This window comes from Antrostomus carolinensis, unplaced genomic scaffold (assembly GCF_000700745.2).
Source record: "Antrostomus carolinensis isolate BGI_N321 unplaced genomic scaffold, ASM70074v2 scaffold16268, whole genome shotgun sequence".
NCBI lineage: Eukaryota > Metazoa > Chordata > Aves > Caprimulgiformes > Caprimulgidae > Antrostomus > Antrostomus carolinensis.
Window position 1 is genome coordinate 1 of NW_010331044.1, and position 19177 is coordinate 19177.

The 19177-nt window shown below is 40.9% G+C and overlaps 1 protein-coding gene across 1 annotated transcript in view; it reads left to right on the top strand.

Annotated features, from left to right (window-relative positions):
* The first annotated feature begins 43 nt into the window (after positions 1 to 43).
* Positions 44 to 19177, top strand: part of POLR2B (RNA polymerase II subunit B) — a 20297-nt gene continuing 1163 nt past the window's right edge. The window contains exons 1-23 of the mRNA XM_010173102.1: positions 44 to 114; positions 1826 to 1976; positions 5279 to 5391; positions 5649 to 5868; positions 6786 to 6944; positions 7932 to 8096; positions 8727 to 8923; positions 9669 to 9788; positions 10146 to 10332; positions 11414 to 11557; positions 11844 to 11983; positions 12112 to 12223; positions 12722 to 12876; positions 13133 to 13331; positions 13441 to 13609; positions 14071 to 14167; positions 15496 to 15590; positions 15863 to 16113; positions 16201 to 16290; positions 16567 to 16674; positions 17176 to 17289; positions 17384 to 17544; positions 19007 to 19177. Coding sequence (XP_010171404.1) covers positions 44 to 114; positions 1826 to 1976; positions 5279 to 5391; positions 5649 to 5868; positions 6786 to 6944; positions 7932 to 8096; positions 8727 to 8923; positions 9669 to 9788; positions 10146 to 10332; positions 11414 to 11557; positions 11844 to 11983; positions 12112 to 12223; positions 12722 to 12876; positions 13133 to 13331; positions 13441 to 13609; positions 14071 to 14167; positions 15496 to 15590; positions 15863 to 16113; positions 16201 to 16290; positions 16567 to 16674; positions 17176 to 17289; positions 17384 to 17544; positions 19007 to 19177 — 3389 coding nt within the window. The remainder of the gene's footprint in view (positions 115 to 1825; positions 1977 to 5278; positions 5392 to 5648; positions 5869 to 6785; positions 6945 to 7931; positions 8097 to 8726; positions 8924 to 9668; positions 9789 to 10145; positions 10333 to 11413; positions 11558 to 11843; positions 11984 to 12111; positions 12224 to 12721; positions 12877 to 13132; positions 13332 to 13440; positions 13610 to 14070; positions 14168 to 15495; positions 15591 to 15862; positions 16114 to 16200; positions 16291 to 16566; positions 16675 to 17175; positions 17290 to 17383; positions 17545 to 19006) is intronic.

Genomic DNA, 19177 nt, shown 5'->3' on the forward strand with positions numbered 1-19177 from the left:
GGCGGTCGGAGCCTGGCTGAAATGCGGTGCTTCCCCGGCAGATATGCAGTATGATGAGGACGATGATGAAATCACCCCCGACTTGTGGCAGGAAGCCTGCTGGATCGTCATTAGGTGAGTTTTTAAGACACACTCTTTTTACTGCCTCTGCACGTGGGCTCTTGGTCTTACAGGTGACACAGCTCGGGGGAGCTGCAGGCCTGGCTGAGCTAACGGGTGTGGTTTGGCACGTTCAGAGCAGAAGGGCCTTCAGCAGAAACAGCAGGGTTGTCATTAGGGACTGAGAAGCCCTGCTGACTCCCAGCAGGGTGCGCTGTTTTGAATGAAGTAAGAAGTGATTTTAATTCCATATCAAGCACATAATTGTGCCCACTACTCTCACAGCTGATGCTGCCAGTAGGAAATCAGCACTTGGCTGTTTCACCATGTTAGTGTTTTTCTAGCAAGACATAAATGTCCAGGACCTGCAGCTTCTTGTGAGTGTTAAGGAGTGGGATGCTTTGTGGAACTGAGTAAAAACTGTTTCTCTTGCTAATTGCATCCTTCATAAAATGTATGTGACTGGTGTCTTAGGGCAGTAGTTGCAAACTGAACGGTAGATCTCTGGGGGTGGTCAGACAGGCAGTCTGGATGGAGAGCAGAGATGAGAAATTGTGGAGGCAGAAGGAGGTCCTTTCTTTTGTTGCCCACTGAAGAGTGCTGCCTTTGCTTTCAGTCAGGTGGGAGGTAACTGAGGCAAGTCCTTTAGCTGAGGCTGCACCTCACTCTCTATGAGGAAACACGTTTTTACTGTGAGAATGACTGAGCACTGGCATGGGTTGCCCAGAGAGGTTGTGGAGTCTCCATCCTTGGTGGTATTCAAAAGCCATCTGGACATGGTCTTGGGCAATCAGCTCTAGCTGACCCTGCTTGAGTGGGGTGATAGGACAAGATGAGCTCCAGAAGTCCCTTCCAACCTCAACTGTTCTGTGATACAGGTTGCCCTTTCCCTCCTTCCTTCTCCTTATGCAATAGCAGGCTGTGCTGACAAGATTCACCGTGGCACCAGCACGATAGACAGTGTGTTCCCGTTCTTGGGGAAGCCTGAAGTTGTTGATAGGGAGGTAGTTCTTACCAGTTTTCTCTAGAGTTCTTGGCAGCATTGGGGCAGAAGCTGAGGTAGTCGGTTCCCTGGCTGGCTTCAGGAATAGGTAGAGGAGCTTGCTGGCAAGAGCTCATGCAGCAGAGATGTTTAGGTCATCCCAGTAAAAGTTAGGATGTGGGGCTTCAAATTCAGGCTGATTTTTGCAGTTGGGTCATGCTGGACTGAAGCTAGGTGACACAAAGGCTAGGGGAGGTCCTGAGAAGGAGTGAAGCTGGGAGTCTCTGTGTGGCTAGGACAGAGGGGACCCAAGCTAAGAAAAGTTCTGAGAGCCGTTATCTTGACTTAGGGACATGCAGCCAGTTTACTGCAGCGTGGAAAATGAGTTAAGGCAAAGTAAGTTACAAGCCTTGTTGAAAACTTTATCTGAAGCCATTTTTACTGAGGTTTCAGTCATCCTGTTTCCCTTCTAATTTAAGGCAGACTATGTGTACAGTCATGGCTTAGCCAAGAGGTGGCAGCAAGTCTGTCACTTTGTACTGTCCATGCCTTCAAACACTGAGAGAATGGTTTAGCTTTTTTGAGCATCTGTTTGAAAGTCATGCCTTGGGAAAAGTGAGTGTCTTTGATTCTGTACTGTATTCCATGGCTTTTGAAGGTTTTGTAATAAATACATCTTAAGCTTGTTGATGTATAAAGTACATATATTAAGATCTCTTGTTCGTTAATGCACTTTTTTTTTAGCTCCTATTTTGATGAGAAGGGTTTAGTCAGGCAGCAGCTGGATTCTTTTGATGAGTTTATTCAGATGTCTGTGCAGAGAATTGTTGAAGACGCTCCACCGATTGATTTACAAGCTGAAGCCCAGCACGCCACAGGAGAAGTGGAAGAGCCGGTAAGTGGAGACCCGTGGCAGAGGTGATGTGTTTTTACAATGCAAAATGATTTTAGGTGGGTTTATTCAACCTCAGTCTCAAGAGATGGAAATACATCTGAGTTATGATGTATGCTTATGCAGTCAGTAGGACAGAGGTGTGAACTCTTTGGAGTCTGTGAGTTTCATGGCCAGGTTTCCAGATAGTCAGGTGTATGGCTGAGAAACACATGCAAGAGCTTTGTTATCCATGGAGTCAAACTTTTATCTCCTATGGAGTTACTCTCTCCTGCTGGTCAAGTTGTTGGTTGAGTTGAGAAATGACCAAGAACAATTGGCTGCTGCAGTTCATGTTGTCAGTTGCTGTATGAAACTGCACTCACAGGGATGTTGTAGAGCAAACCTGCTAGCCAAAAGCAAACCGTGTTTTGGTGGGATTTTGTCTTTCAGCAGCTTTACCATGGCAGGAAAGGTTTATGGCTGAAAAGTTCTTTGTTGGCTTTCTTCAGCTGAAGTTAGGTCCAGATTTTCAAATGGTGCCATTGCACATCACCTTCCATTGGCACCACGTTCCAAAGGAGAACAACTTGTCTAGGGTCTGCTCTGCATGGTGGCTCTTCTACAGTGAGTGTGCAGCTCCTACAGTGGCTGTGGTGCTTTCATGGGTGTCCCTCACGTGGTGTGATCCCTCACGTGGTGTGATCCCTGTTCCATAAGTGCAAATAGTGATAATCTGTTCCCCTGCTACCAGCCCCTGCCTTGCTGCTTCCCTGTACAGATTTAAAGGAACTTTAGGACACCTGAGCATTGAATGTGTTGCATGTTTTGACTGTTCCTTTGCATTTTTTTGCAGACAGACAGTTATACTGTAGAGAGAGTAACTAGGAATTCTTTTAGTTTTTGTTAGACAAACAGTTCATAAAGATTTATCTCTCTGTAATTCTCCTTAATGTTTCTTTCGTTATTCTGTGTGTATCATTGCTGAAATCTCTAGCTTTGCAGTTCTGCATCGCTGTACATGCTGTACGTGGTTGGGGTTCAGATTGCAAGCGTGGTATGTGCCTGGCTCCTTTTTGCCCAAAAGCTAGTATTTTACTTTTTCAAATCAGAGAGGTTAGTTTCTTATTTATCAAATTAAAGTTTTTAGGAATAGGTCCAGATATGAGAAAAAGGAACTTGGCTTTTTCCTTCAGGGTCACTTGCAGGCAAACTCTTACCTCGTTTGAAGATCCTGGATTAGTTTAAGGAGATGGAGTATGTTGGATTAATTTGACTTTTTTTGTTCAATTCTCCACCTCAAATTTTGAAGGCAATTGAGGCAGTTCATAGCACATGAGAGGGTTTAACACCCATGCTCAGAGACAGTAGTTACAATAAATGTGTTCTCCTTGAGAGTGCTTGCATGAGAGCTTGGGAAACTTGGTACTCCACATGGCTGCTGCTGCAAATCCAGGAGAAAGGTGTTTCTTTAGGTAAGAACTGGGAGAATTTCTTTGACCTACAAAATGTTTGCCAGCAAGGCTCTGCCACCTACTATTGTAGGAAGCTTTTGTGCCTTTTAAAAATCAGATTGTTTTCAGGTTGTTTCCAATAATTCAAGTCTTACTTTGTTTACTGATCCTACAGAATCAACCTAGGAACTGGTATTACCCAACTTGCTGTGTTTTCAGTTATTGATAATAGTTATCCTTACCCAGCAGCAGTTTTGGTTAGTAGTAAGTAAGAGAGCATATCTTGAATACAGAAGGGTAGTTATTGTATCTTGTGGATAGAGCAGCAGTGACACTTCAGTTTGTCTGAAAGCTGTGGGTTTTTTGGTAAATTAATGGAATAATCTGTTTAATCTCTAGAGGAAAACAAACTACCTACCATAGATATTAAAAAGGTGGTTTCTATGGCTCTGTGTAAGACAAAATGTATGGGATGGATAATTTGCACATTTGCCTTTAATAATGAGCCCAGAGAAAGGGCTGAATTTGAGGACTTTGAAAACGTGTTTTAGAAAGGCTAAAACCACTTGTGACATAAGCCATAAACTGACTTTTTTTCCTCTGCATTGGAGCTTCCTCTGGTAGAACAAATGTTTCTTTGGTGGTGTGCTACAGCGGATTCCTCATGGCTAAAATAGGCTAAAATGCCTGCATGGAATTAAGTTTTGTTTTAATAATAGATATTCTCAGCTGGCTTCTAGGCAGATGCTTAGTTGGGGTGGCAGCGCTGTGCGTTAATTTCTGTTCTGCAAAGGGACACAGTGGGAAACAGCAACTTGAAGAAAAGGCTGTAAGGTAACAAGCCTTTCAGCTTGTATACATGCAAGTCTGATCTTTTGCTTATGTATCTCTGCCTCCCTAGATTTTGTTCTGTGAAGGAACACTTTGTGAGTAGAGCAGCTCATCTCTATGTCTTTTTGCATGCAAGGAGGCCAAGAGCCAGGTTACCTTGGCATGCTTGTGCACCAGGACCGAGACTACACATCTGAAACACTTGAACAAAGCTACTGTTGTGTGACTGCTTGGTTTCTTTTAGGTTTTAGCTCCCTCTACCAGATACAAAAATGCACTTTGATAAGGCTGTTGTTTTAAAACTTTTACCCTTTGATTTTAAATGCAAGGCTTTTGGTTTAAGTGAACTGAATGCTCTGAATCTCATTGCAGTAGGACTGCACTCTGAGAGGTGAGTGTCTCTCGGAGCAAAATTAAGATCGTGAGAATTGCTCTGTTGCTGAGTGGTATCTGTCCTTTCCTGCCCATGGTTTCATGATAACACATGAAAAGATTTCTGTGGAACTAAAACAAAGCTATTGAATGTAATGTTTTATGCATGGAAGCATATAAAAGCTTTACAAAAACTTGCAGTTTTTGATATGTCAGCTATCTCATTTTATGTGTTGAAGCAGATTCACCTTTTTGCATCATAAAACTAGCAGTTTTATAAGCAATAAATATCTAAACAGGCATATATAAGGCATATTCTATTTGTTAATATATTCACTGACGTGGCAGATTTTGAGTGTGTTAGCTGTTTTATAGGACCTATAGGTCCTAAAGGCCTATTTGAGTAATTTTCTTTTACCAATGTTTTTGACCCTTTGGGTTCCTCTGGTTTGTTTTGGGTTTTGGTTTTATTTTTTGATTAATGAGGTGTTTAGAAATTATTGCAAGTTCTTGAGTGGTTTTTTTGATCTAGTCATCTGAGGAGGGATTGTTTTCCATACCTTGAGGTGAGGACATGTGGCAGCACTGGGTATTAATCTCCAGGGCTGCTCTTGAAAAACCAAAGTGAATATTTCTTCCATTATAGGTAAATGTCTTTTTGTTTTCTAGCCCCGGTATCTGTTGAAGTTTGAACAAATCTATCTTTCCAAACCTACACATTGGGAAAGAGATGGAGCACCCTCACCTATGATGCCCAATGAAGCCAGACTGAGAAACCTTACGTAAGAATGAACTCTGCAGTGGTTAAACAGGAGGAAGGACTGGCTCTGCATTATTAATTGATAATATTTTTCAATTTTTTAGTGCCTTGAAAATATAATAATTACTGCTCTATTTAAATAGATATCTAGTTAAATCCAGACTTGGTATAATAAAGCTTAATATTACCTGTGAGTGCTTGAATAGCCGCATTCATTATCCTTCTGTACAATCTGGAGTAGTAACTGGCAGGTGAAATAATGGTGTTTTTATTCTGTAGGTATTCAGCCCCCTTGTATGTGGATATAACTAAAACAGTTATTAAAGAAGGAGAGGATCAGTTACAGACACAGCATCAGAAGACTTTTATAGGAAAAATTCCTATTATGTTACGTTCTACGTACTGTTTGTTGAATGGCTTAACTGACCGTGATCTCTGTGAACTGAATGAGTGCCCGCTTGATCCCGGTGGCTACTTTATCATTAATGGATCAGAAAAGGTAAGGGATTGTACCTTGTGCAGCCATCCTTACAGACACTGAAAGTTCCATTACTTGTTTCCATATGTTTTGCCAGGAACATAAGCACTTCTCTTCCAGTGTATCACAGTTACTGTGGGTGGTCATGATCTTGTAGAAAGATGGGTTTTTAGTCCTTTTTTAAGTCTTTCTCGAGCCACCTTTTCATCTTCTCTGAGGCACGTTTCCCTTCTTTGGTTTCATAAACTGTTTTGCATTGAATGCCACTAAGTAGACATTTTCCTTTCCATTTTCAGCATTGCAGAGCAGCATGCACTCTAAAATGAGGTACTTCTCTTGGAGTCTCCTCCAGTCTGTTTACAGCTGTATAGGTGCATTTTATTATAAGAATAGGTTCTTCCCTCCTTTGCTGTGGATGTAGCTTTAGAAAATCATATCCTCTCTGTGCTTGTCCTCACCAATGAAACTGACAGGTTTTTTGTAACTGACACCTGGGCAAATGCAGTAAAAGAAATAGAATTGTATTTTTCTTCTTGGGAAAAAAATGAATTTGCCATTGGAGCTGGCATTTAAATTTAAATGCCTGTGTGGCGCATTGGCCTTGAAACAGATAGTGAAGTGCTTTCTTTATCAGTGTTGTGGCTAAAGCTAACAGAAATGTCTTGGCACAGCTAGCAGATGCAGTTATTACATCTTAGAGAACAGCGTTCTCGGGGGTCTTTTGTTTCAGTTATTCTATCTTAACTAGGTGTGTGTTTTGCTTAATACTGTATTTTTAAATGTAGAGTATAATCCAACTGAATTTGGCAACTTGACTTCATGCTGTGCAGTGCTCTTAAAGTTAAGGCAGCTGAAGGAATAGTATAAACACACTGTGCTTGTTACTTTCAGCCTGCCCTTCTGCTGGTCATTTACTAGTGTTCTTGTTTCTAACGCAGGTTCTGATTGCTCAAGAGAAAATGGCTACAAACACAGTGTATGTGTTTGCAAAGAAAGATTCAAAATATGCCTACACAGGAGAGTGTAGATCCTGTCTGGAAAATTCCTCTCGACCAACGAGTACTATCTGGGTTAGCATGCTGGCCAGAGGCGGACAGGTATGCCTAAGCAGTAATAACCCCTGCCCTGGGGCTTATGTTAACATTGCATTGCTTTAGGAGTTTTGTTACTGGCCTGTCTCTTCGTGTCATTTACTTCTGGGATTCTGAGAATAAATTTCTTCTGACACTGAGTTATAAAGAAGGTAAAATTAAAAGAAAATGTGTTCTGTTTGTCATAGGTTATGCCTGTCTCTGGGACAAATAATTTGAGGATTGAAATGTAGACTCAGTTTGTGGCAGGATGTAGGGCAAAGCTAAGAAGTAATATTAGAATTACTGTAAATGTGTTTTTAGAAAATCCAAACAAACTGTTTCTTGTGTTTTTGACAAAGGAGAAGCATAGAAGCAGGGACCCTTTCTTTGCTGACAGCCAAGCTGATGTTTGGGTGTGTTTTGCAGACCACGTCTTAATTCATATTAATTCCCAAACATGTTCAAAGAGTAACTTTAATAGAGGCCTTAGACTACTCTCACTCTTGATGGCTGGAACACTTGAGTGGTTGTACCTCTGCATCCCACAATGTTTGTTTCTTTCTGGGAGTGGGGAGCAGCTACTTGAATAATCACAGGAATGGAGAGTCTTACACAGTTTATTAGAAAAGCTGGACTTAAGCTGACAGAAGGGAATCTGAAGGTGAATAGGATTGCTCTGTTTAAATATACAAGGGGAGAGAAAGGGTGCATGTGAGTGAATGAATAGTGTTATTTAAATGCCTTTGTATCAGTAAAAACCTTACAAGTTTTTTCAGATTTCTAAAGTTAGAAATGTTTAAAAAAAAACCAAAAAAAAAAGCTAGTGCTGGGGTAAGGTTTCAGAATATCTTGGTTGAGATAGTTGGGTTGTTAGGCCTGTTGAGAAGTCATGGTTTCCTGTGTGCTTGAATAAACACACTTGTGCTGTATCATCTAAGTCCAGAGAGAGATTTTTATTTAAAGGCAAGATTGTCTAAGACCAATGTGTGTTTTTTCCCCTCCATCTTCTAGGGTGCGAAGAAGAGTGCCATCGGTCAGCGCATTGTAGCAACTTTGCCATATATCAAACAAGAAGTCCCCATCATAATTGTCTTTCGTGCACTAGGCTTTGTGTCTGACAGGGACATTTTGGAGCACATCATATATGATTTTGAAGATCCAGAAATGATGGAAATGGTAATATATGTTTCCTGTACATCCTGCTCTAGAGGTAGCTGCTTTGGCAAGGGGGTTCGACTGAACTTGGTTTCCCTTCCAAATCCTACCCTTCTGTGATTCTCTGATAAGTTATTTCCTGGCTTGACATGTGGTGTTGTGTTGGTGTGGCTGATCATCATTCAAAGTATTGTTCATTTTCCAATAGTAACTTGTTACTTTATTATTTTTGTGGGTTGTCTATTAGAAATGTCTGAAGTTCTCTGCCTAAAAATATTCTATTGAGTATTTTAAGTGAACAAAGTGCAACAGAGATTTTAAAGAGTTTATATGTGTTTGGAAAGGTAGGGTCTTATCCTGCTGCCATTGACTTGAATTGTAAAATCCCAGTTTATACCTGAAGCAGCAACAGGCCTAGAATGTACTTGAATGAGAACTATTTCCTGAAGTATAAACTGGTTTTTGTGTGCTTCCTGTGTGCTCCATTACTGTTTTCTGCTGCTCTTGAAAGAGTTACTATAGTAGAGCCAGAAAGAACTGAATCAGTAATTAGCAGTTCCTGAAAAGAATCATCATCCAACCGCTGCGTAGTTTCCTTCAGCCCCACCAGGCACTGGATGCTACAGGATTTTGCTGTATTTTGTGCACTAGGTCAAACCTTCTCTGGATGAAGCGTTTGTCATTCAGGAGCAAAACGTTGCTCTAAACTTCATTGGATCAAGAGGTGCAAAGCCAGGTGTCACCAAAGAAAAGAGAATCAAGTACGCTAAAGAAGTCTTGCAGAAAGAAATGCTCCCGCATGTTGGTGTCAGTGACTTCTGTGAAACCAAAAAGGCCTATTTTCTAGGGTATGTCAGTGTTTTCTGTCTCACATCTGCAAATGGACCCTGAATACAGATTTTATTTACTTATGTGTATATGATTGGAAGAATGCACTGAATGGAAGTTTGCAAGTTTGTTTTTAACCTCAGTCTTCTGGATACTCAGGATAAACTATAGGCCACTGGTATATTTTTGTAGCTGAGAAAATGAAAATGTCAATAAAATGGAGGAAAAAAAAAAAAAAAGAAACAAAATAGGCCTCCAGCACATTGTGGATCTTAAGTCAGATGTGTTGATAGTGGTAAATGACCGTTTGACATCAGTTGTAGGGACAACATATAGAGGTTGATAACTAATGTGTAGATAACTACTGATAAGCTGTTTGTAATGTAAACCCACTCTTTAAAACTATTAGTGCATCCTCTTGATCACTGCTTTTTGGTAAGTAGATGAATCATAGCATGAACATACATCCATTTTATACCTGATTCCATGTGCTTAAACACGGCCCATATTACAGTACAGGACAGACATGTAGCAGAGGATACATTGCCACTGTGATTAACTTCTCTCTGCAGTTACCTGAACTTGTAGTGGGTCATTCACCTTTAAGGATGTATGTACTGAAGAGGTCTGTTTTAGGACAACAGTATCCTAAAGATCTAGAATGGAGAGCCTTTAGGAAACAGGTCACTGATTTATCTATGAAAGCATGTAATCTTTGTGAATGTCTGCTGTCAGTTTAAAACATAAACTATCTTATTTGCCTAGGTATATGGTTCACAGATTGTTGCTGGCAGCACTGGGAAGAAGAGAGCTCGATGACAGAGATCATTATGGCAACAAAAGACTGGATCTTGCTGGGCCCCTGTTAGCTTTCCTGTTCAGAGGGTAACTATAATATATCCGTTTTCTTTGGAGATAATTGATGGCAGAGGCACTGCCAACTCTTCTGCTTCTAAATCAGTCAGACGATTCTGTTGTGTGTGATAGCCAGTCTTGGGCAACACAGTCTGCATCTGATTAGGACTTTTTCATAGAGTGGGTAAATTTCCTCTGATAGTAGGTGGCTATCATATCATTGCATGTTCACAAACAGGCTAATTTGTTCTGTTCCTTTCCCCCCCTGCCCCAGTTAGAAGTTACTTCTTTTCAGGAGGCCAGTGACTTTTTTTTTCCAAATAGTGCTGTGTAGGCTGAATTGCTACAGTACTGTTTAATCATGTTTCTTGGCATCCTTTTCTACAGAATGTTTAAGAATTTGCTGAAGGAAGTGAGAATATATGCACAAAAGTTTATTGACAGAGGGAAAGATTTCAACCTGGAACTGGCAATTAAAACAAGAATTATTTCAGATGGTTTGAAGTATTCATTGGCAACTGGAAACTGGGGTGACCAGAAGAAAGCTCATCAGGCCAGAGCAGGAGTATCTCAGGTACAAAAGCTGAATAAGGCATGGTAGCATTTGTCAGGTTTACATAAGAGCAGAACTAGATCATGGAAGAGTTTAACATTGCTTGGCAGCCATGCATGCTGTATGTTAAATAGAACCATTTTTAAAAGGAAACTTCCATAGCTGAAACAGATGAAGATCCAAATATTTGAGTCTGTTGTGGGGTTTGGGGTTTTTTGTTGTTTGGTTTTGGTTTTAGCTATTGTGTTCACTGCTAAACGGTTGGTGTAACTCTTGTAAAGACTTTTTGTGTTAGAGCATATACATGTGTGTCTGGTCAGGTCCTAGTCCCAGGGAATCTTTTGGGATGATGGATTTCTTTCCTTTAATTACTTCCAGTGCTTCACAGGTGGTTAAAGAAACTTGAGTAACGCCTTGTACTATAACAGTTACTTATTCCACAGATAGTGATGAGGAGCACTGACTTTATTAGCCCATAGCAGTACTTATTTGAGCTTGTTTCTCATAAAGGTGGAAACAGGAAAGAGTTTTTAAATGCCAGCACATTTTGTTGTCTGGAGCCCTGATGAGATCATAATTTGGGGCAAGTGAAGTTAGGAAAGGGGCAAAGATGGTAGCTGTCCTTGGATGGTGTGGTGTTGGTGTATGTGTATGAAGGGCTTGTTTGCTTTTTAAATAAACTCTCACTTTCCAGGCTGTAGAATTAAATTTTCTTTAATTTTTGAGAAGCCTTGAGTAGGCTCTGAAAAGAATGTAAATGCTGATTTGCTCCTAATGACTACGTTGTTGTAGTTTTTCAAGCTAAGTTTGAAAAGATCTCTATGTCATTGTACAGGCAAACCCTCCTGGTGAAAATGCAGCTTAAAAAGTATTTTTACAAGTATCACTCATTCGAGTTCCCTAATCAGAGTAAGCTGCACTTTTAAGGATTTTAAGGATAAACTTAGTCCAAGATTAATGGAGGTGAACTAAAAAGTGTAGCTAACAAAAATTGAAGTGCACTGTTTCTAGAGGGCATTGATCTTGTGCTCTAATGGATCACAGTGTCTGTCACCAACATGCTTGAGAAGCTCTGGCTAACTGAATTCCTTACCACGTGCAGGTGTTAAACCGCCTGACTTTTGCATCGACGCTTTCCCATCTGAGGCGCCTGAATTCTCCAATCGGTAGAGATGGCAAACTAGCAAAGCCCAGGCAGCTGCACAACACGCTGTGGGGAATGGTTTGCCCTGCTGAGACTCCTGAGGTAATGAAGTAATATTTCTGTCAGTACTTAACTCATGCCTAACTGCTTTTGTCCACTACTCATTTGTTATAGCCATGTCACTTGTGATGATCGCTTGCACTCTTTTTGAAACACTGACATGAATGTTTAGCTTTATAGCTAACTCTGTAGCCAAATGGTAGAAATTAATAAAGTAAATAGCATATGTGGTGTCCAGTTCTGTCAGGACTCGAAGTTTTAAGTTCTCAGATCTTCTTGGGGGAATCTCATGATATGGAGATGCAAGTTAACTTTGTGTTTCTACTAGGGTCATGCAGTAGGACTTGTGAAGAACTTAGCCCTGATGGCTTACATTTCTGTGGGGTCTCAGCCATCCCCAATTTTGGAATTCTTGGAAGAGTGGAGTATGGAAAACCTGGAAGAAATATCTCCAGCAGCAATAGCCGAGTATGTGTGCATGAAACTGTTTAAACAGACTTAAGCGTTTTATCCTGCACACCACTTCAAGGGTTTGGTTTTTGGAATTTTAAAACTTTGTAAATTATTATTATTAGTTTGTTTTTCCCTCTTTGTAGTGCTACCAAGATCTTTGTTAATGGCTGCTGGGTGGGGATACACAAAGATCCAGAGCAGCTCATGAACACCCTAAGGAAGCTCCGTCGTCAGATGGACATCATTGTGTCGGAGGTATAAATTTCACATCTAGAGTTTGGATGTTTTTTTAGATGAGAGAGGATAATGCCTTGATACTACTTTGCAAGCTCCAAATAGCATTATTTGCAAGTCTCTTTCTGAACATACTTCACATTGCTTTTTTTTGTGTTTGTTTTTGGAGTTTTTTGGGGTTTGGTGCTTTTTGAGTTTTTTGTTTGTTTGATGTTGTGTGTGGTTTGTTGTTTGATTGTGTGTTTTTTGTGTTTGTGGGTTTTTTGTGGTGGTGCTGGTTTTTGTGGGGGTTTTTGGGGTTTTTTTTGTTTTGTTTTTTAACAGAATCCAGTTGAAAAAACAGTGGAAAATAGTCTCTTGAAATGCTTCTGTTTGTAGGAGTGTTAATATGTGTCCTGTGCTGCTTGAGAGTACCTGTAAAATCTTTGCTTTAGGGAACTTTGTTATCCTATTTTGTGTTCTCTAGTCCTGATTCCAGGCTGAGACTTCCTGCTCATGGGGTGCCCCTTTCTTGTACAGGTCTCAATGATTAGGGATATTCGTGAGCGAGAAATCCGCATCTATACTGATGCAGGCAGAATTTGTCGACCCCTTTTAATTGTGGAAAAACAGAAGTTGCTGTTGAAGAAAAGGCACATTGACCAACTGAAGGAACGAGAGTATAACAATTACAGGTGACATGTGTTCCCCAAATTCAACTGAATGTCTAATTTTCCATCTTGGAAGGTGCAAGTTCCCCCAGGTGGGAGAGAGAGAAATGTTTAAGCTTTGCGCAACACAGAGATGCTTTCTCTGCCTGATGGCTTAATTCATTTTTTTAATCACACTGAGGCAGTGATAGTAATAATAAGCCAGGGAAATCCTTTCTTGTTACTGCTTAAGAGACCCATTTGATGTGTTAGCTGAGTATTTCAGACATTGGTTATTCAGTTGGCAGGACCTTGTGGCCAGTGGTGTAGTAGAGTACATTGATACACTGGAAGAAGAGACTGTGATGCTGGCAATGACTCCAGATGACTTGCAAGAGAAAGGTGTGGCATATTGTTCAACATACACGCACTGTGAGATTCACCCATCTATGATCCTGGGAGTATGTGCATCTATTATCCCTTTCCCTGATCACAACCAGGTCAGTGCATCACTTCTGACATCCTGCTTTTAAAGTTGATAGAAAATCCACAGGTGTATGCGTAAAGAGCTTTATGTACATATATACTGGTTTTTTCTTGGCTGTCTAGTCTCCCAGGAACACATACCAGTCTGCTATGGGTAAACAGGCTATGGGAGTTTACATTACAAACTTCCACGTCCGTATGGATACGCTGGCACATGTGTTGTATTATCCCCAGAAGCCCCTTGTAACAACGCGCTCCATGGAGTACTTGCGATTTAGAGAGTTACCAGCAGGTATGTTCCCAGTTAGTGTTCATTAAACAAGAATACTACTCTTTTGTTTAAACTGTGTCACAAATGTGTGTATAACACCTGAATATTTAGCAAATGCATGTAATTTAAAAATTACAGGTTAAATGTTAACTTGTAGCTTGACAGCTAGACTGCAAAAAGTACATTGCTAGTGTTGCTGCTGAAACTACTTTATTCATACAGTCTGCTAAAATCTAACTGGAAAAAGGAATTTTCTTTATTGGTATTTGCTAGATTCTTCACAAGGGGTCACTCTTGATTCTGTTTTCTACCCAGAGTTGCATTTACTGATACCACGTGGTTTTTGCGTGTGGGACATGGAGATTTTATCTTAGAAAGGGTAGAACAGCTTAATTGTAGAGAATGCAGCTTATTTTGAGTTATAAGTAATGTCTGTCCATTATGTGTGCATCCTTTCAAAGTATTTGCTCTACATATTGTAGGTATCAACTCGATTGTAGCTATTGCATCATACACAGGCTATAACCAGGAAGACTCTGTCATCATGAACCGTTCTGCTGTTGACAGAGGCTTTTTCAGGTGAGACTTTGTACATTTTTCAACTATTTGTAAGGGAAAAAAAAAGTATACAGAGTTGTCCAGAGGCTCAAGAAAAGTTCGTCTTATGCTGGCAGACATTATTCTTCAAATCTTTTCAACCTGAGAAGTTTTTGTTTTGTTTTGTTTTGTTTTTAAATGGGGGAGGAGGGAACAGCAAAATGAAAATGGTGAATGTGTATCTCAGAAAAACACAATGAGTAATGGTTCATCCTTTGTGTAATTTGACTTCCCACTCTGTCTTCCTGACTTCCATTTTGGTCTTATTACTACATTTACTGTTCTTTGTACAGTGGTTGAAGAAAAAATATTTGGATCCTTTGCTGTTGCGTTTTCATATAACTCTTGCCAGTTACATGAACTCCTTAATGCCAATATTGCAGCTTTGTAATACAGTCTTGGTAGCATGACAGTTGCTACCAGAGAGGATTGGCATGTTCCTCTCCTTAGTAGGAACTGCTATTGGGACAACTGGCAACTGATGTGACTTGGTGCATTATAGTTTTTAGATGGCTCTGCTTAGCTGTATAGCTGATCAGTGGGTTTCTAGTTTTCATTTGCTTTTGCCTGAGTTGAGCCCAAGAAGTGTGTGTGTGGTATCTTTGATCTACTACCTTCCAGCATAGAATAAGTATGAGACTATTAAACTTTTTTGGCTCATGTGAAGCTTCTCTAGAATCTCCTGTGTGCATGGAAACCATTAAATGTGGATGACATTTATCTGAAAGTCTGTGGCTTTGGTGTGCTGGCAAATGAAGCAGCAAACAAAAAGCCCTAAAGCACCAGGAAGAAGCCTATATAAATTTGAAGTATTCCACTGCAGCTCAGTTGTACTGAGTGTGGCACTGCAAGGTAGCAGTAGAAGCCTAAAAATGCTTGCAAAACGGCAAGTATAAGGAAAGAAGTAATGAGAGAATGATATGATGAAGGTGTTGAATAATCTTTAGGAATAATAACTACTTTTGAGATGTCAAGCAGATCTGAAGGTCTCTGCAGCTCATCAGAAATGAGGATGTTACCTGTAGGTACATTGGCAATATCTGAAAAGCGGCCATCAAAATGCCACCTGAAACTAGTTTTTGTTTGTTTGGTGGGGTGGGTTTTGGTTTTGGTTTGGTGTTTTTGGTTTATGTTTGTGGATTTTTCTCCTCAGCGATGGTCTGATTAACAAGACTTTAGAGGAAAGGTTGTGCAGCATGTGAACATTATTTGTTTTGGTTGTCACCAGTAACAATAGCCATGATATGTGATAAAAGGGTGGTTGGTTATAGCGAAATTGAGATGTTCACTGGCGTATAACTTTGTTTCAGATCTGTGTTCTATCGCTCATACAAAGAGCAAGAGTCTAAAAAAGGGTATGACCAAGAGGAGGTTTTTGAAAAGCCTACACGTGAAACTTGCCAAGGTAAGATACAGGAGTATTTGAAGACTTGAGTTTTTTAATTAATTTTTTGTGGGTAAGGTTGTTAATGTTGTTGAACTGATTCAGTCTTTATTTTGGGACATAGAATAGAATAGCAGAAATGTCTGTATTAATAGCAAAATACATCAGTTGAGATACTGACGTAAAATTAAACACTAGTCTGAAGTTGCAGGCAGACTCGTTGAATTTCTACAGAACATCAACGTCAATAGGTTGAAAAATTTGGGAGTGTACTTTTTTCTTTTTTCCCCAAGGTATGAGACATGCAATCTATGACAAACTTGATGATGACGGTTTGATAGCACCTGGGGTACGTGTATCTGGGGATGATGTCATCATTGGCAAAACAGTAACTCTGCCAGAAAACGAAGACGAACTGGAAAGCACCAACAGGCGTTTCACAAAGAGAGACTGCAGCACTTTTCTGCGCACCAGCGAGACCGGTATTGTCGATCAGGTCATGGTAACCCTTAACCAGGAAGGATACAAGTTCTGCAAGATTAGGGTGAGCACTGACATGTCTGCTTTCTACTTTTAATGATTTTTGTTCTGTATTTAAGTTGCCAGTTGAATATTTTCCTATGGCTTACAGGTGCGCTCTGTAAGAATCCCACAAATTGGAGATAAATTTGCCAGCAGACACGGTCAGAAAGGAACCTGTGGTATCCAGTACAGGCAGGAGGTAGTGATTTTTTTTTTGTTTTGGTTCCTTCTTAACATTTTATCTCTGATCTTCTTCCTATTGGAACTGTCTTATGTGAGTTGTCTGTGGAGTATCTACTAGGGTGCAATATATTGACTTAAATTTAGCTAAAATACGTTAAGAAAGGTACACAGCTTCTTCTTATGTGCTACTTCAGTACCTTTGAAATGCTTCAAAAGATTTAACTTGCATCTATGGAACTACTTAAAGCTGATATTGTGGGGGAAGTACTGACTGTCTGTTTCCCTGTTCTAGGATATGCCCTTCACCTGTGAAGGCATCACACCTGATATAATTATCAACCCCCATGCTATTCCTTCCCGTATGACCATTGGTCACTTGATTGAGTGTCTTCAGGGGAAGGTAAGAAGAATCTTTCATGCTGCATGTCTGAGCAATATGAATTAAAATGGTTTTATTCTGCCCTTTCTTCCCCCCCCCCTTTTCTTTTTTTCTTCTTGTTTGTTTTTGTCAAAAATCCCACCCTGGTAGGTCTTAATCCACTAAAAAATGAGGATTGTTCTCCAGTTAGTTGATAGCAAAAGCAGGTCTCTTGGGGAAGACTACAGTCCTGTAAATTTTGTCTAGCAAGTCAGACTACAATGTACTCTCTCATGTCTTGTTTCTATTCCAAACATTTCCTGTGTCCTACAAAAAGGAGTAGCAAAATTGTTGATACTGTGTATTTTTAAAAATCTGACCATAAATTGTGTAGCTGATGATAAACAAAGCAACACAGGGTACGATCATGGGCATGGAAACTCGGGTTCTGGCCTTAAGAGTTAAAACTGTTTGAAATAGCTTAATGTTGTCGGACCAGTTCTTCAGAAATCCTACAAGGTTTTGCAAATCTCTTCTCTGCAGGTGTCTGCAAACAAGGGAGAAATTGGTGATGCTACACCTTTTAATGATGCTGTCAATGTGCAAAAGATTTCCAATCTCTTATCAGATTATGGCTATCATCTAAGAGGAAATGAGGTATAATCAAAATATAACCAAGTCCATTTTTTTTTTACTATACATTTGATGGATAGTAAGGCTTATGATTCAGTGATTGCATTGACTGCTTCAGGTCCTCTACAATGGCTTCACTGGTCGAAAAATCACGTCACAGATCTTCATTGGTCCTACATATTACCAGCGGTTGAAGCACATGGTAGATGACAAAATCCATTCTCGTGCAAGAGGGCCAATCCAGATACTTAACAGACAGCCCATGGAAGGCAGATCTCGGTAAGGATGTTTATTAGTTTCTATACAGTGTTTTCTTTTTCTTTTGAAGTTTTTAGCCCTAAAAATTAGCTGCCTTAACTTTGCAGCTAGAACTTAGCTCACCCCAGTTAGCCACCCATTTTCATGTGTTTGGCTTAAGATGATGTACTGGGTCCAGGTGTCAAGGTTTTGGTAGCAGAGGACACTGCTGGGATGACCTCTCTGAGAAAGGACTGGGGATTGCCCTGTGGTGGACACAGCCGCTTACAGCTGGCTCCAATAGGCCTGCTGCTGCTGGACAAAGCACCACCCCACTAGTGGTTCCTCTGTGATAACATATTTAAGAAAGGGTGAAAAATGCTGTGCAGCAGCTGTGAGAGAGGAGTGAGAAAATATGAGAAGAACAGCCCTGCAGACACCCAGGTCAGAGGAGGGGGAAGAGGTGCTCTGGGTGCTGGAGAGATCTGTGGAGGACCAGGGTGTAGCAGATATCCACACTGCAGCCTGTGGAAGGCCCATGTTGGAGCAGGCTCCTGGCAGGAGCTGTGACCCATGAGGGACCCACGCTGCAGCAGTGCTTCTGAAGGATTGCATCCTGTGGGAGGGACCCATGCTGGAGCAGTTTGTGAAGGACTATCCCATGGGAGAGACCCCACGCTGGAGCAGGATGTTGGAGCAGGCTCCTGGCAGGAGCTGTGACCCATGAGGGACCCACGCTGCAGCAGTGCTTCTGAAGGATTGCATCCTGTGGGAGGGACCCATGCTGGAGCAGTTTGTGAAGGACTATCCCATGGGAGAGACCCCACGCTGGAGCAGGGAAAAAGCGTAAGGAGGAAGGAGTAGCAGAGAGGAACTGTCAGGAACACCGACCGCAACTCCCATCCCCCGGTCTCATGGAGAGGGGAGGAAGGAGTTGGGCATGTAGGAGTGAAGTTGAGCCTGGGAAGAAGGTGGATAAGGTGTTTTTAGTTTTGTTTTTGTTTCTCACCATCCTACTCCATTTTTAATGGGCAATAAATTAAACTACTTCTCCCCATGCTGACTGTTTTGCCTGTGATGGCAATCAGTAAGTGATCTCCCTGTTTTTATCTTGACCTATGAGCTTTTCCATCTTATTTTTCTCTCCCTGTCCTGTCAGTGTGGGGGAGCAAGAGAGCTGCTGGGTGGGCATCTAGCAGCCAGCCATGGTTAAACTCACCACAGATAAGTAGAGAATGATTTACTTGTCTGTCTTGTTTTGCTAGATGATTGTGCTGTGGGTGATAGCTGTCTGACATCTGCTTTAGAAGTACTCAGCAGCAGTTACAGAGGATTGTGTTAGGGAGAATGGCTAACAGTTTTACTCTGAGGTGTTTGAGGAAAATTAATGCACAGCTTTACTCCTGCCTTGTAATACTGCTGTTGTGTTTCTGCCAACAAGGACTGATATATTTTGCCAGCGAACTCAAAAGCTGAGGGTGTTTTTTTGTTTTCCTTTTTTCAGTGATGGTGGCCTTCGTTTTGGAGAAATGGAACGAGATTGCCAGATTGCTCATGGAGCAGCCCAGTTCTTGAGAGAGAGATTGTTTGAAGCTTCAGACCCATATCAAGTCCATGTCTGTAACCTCTGTGGAATCATGGCGATTGCAAACACGAGGACTCACACCTATGAATG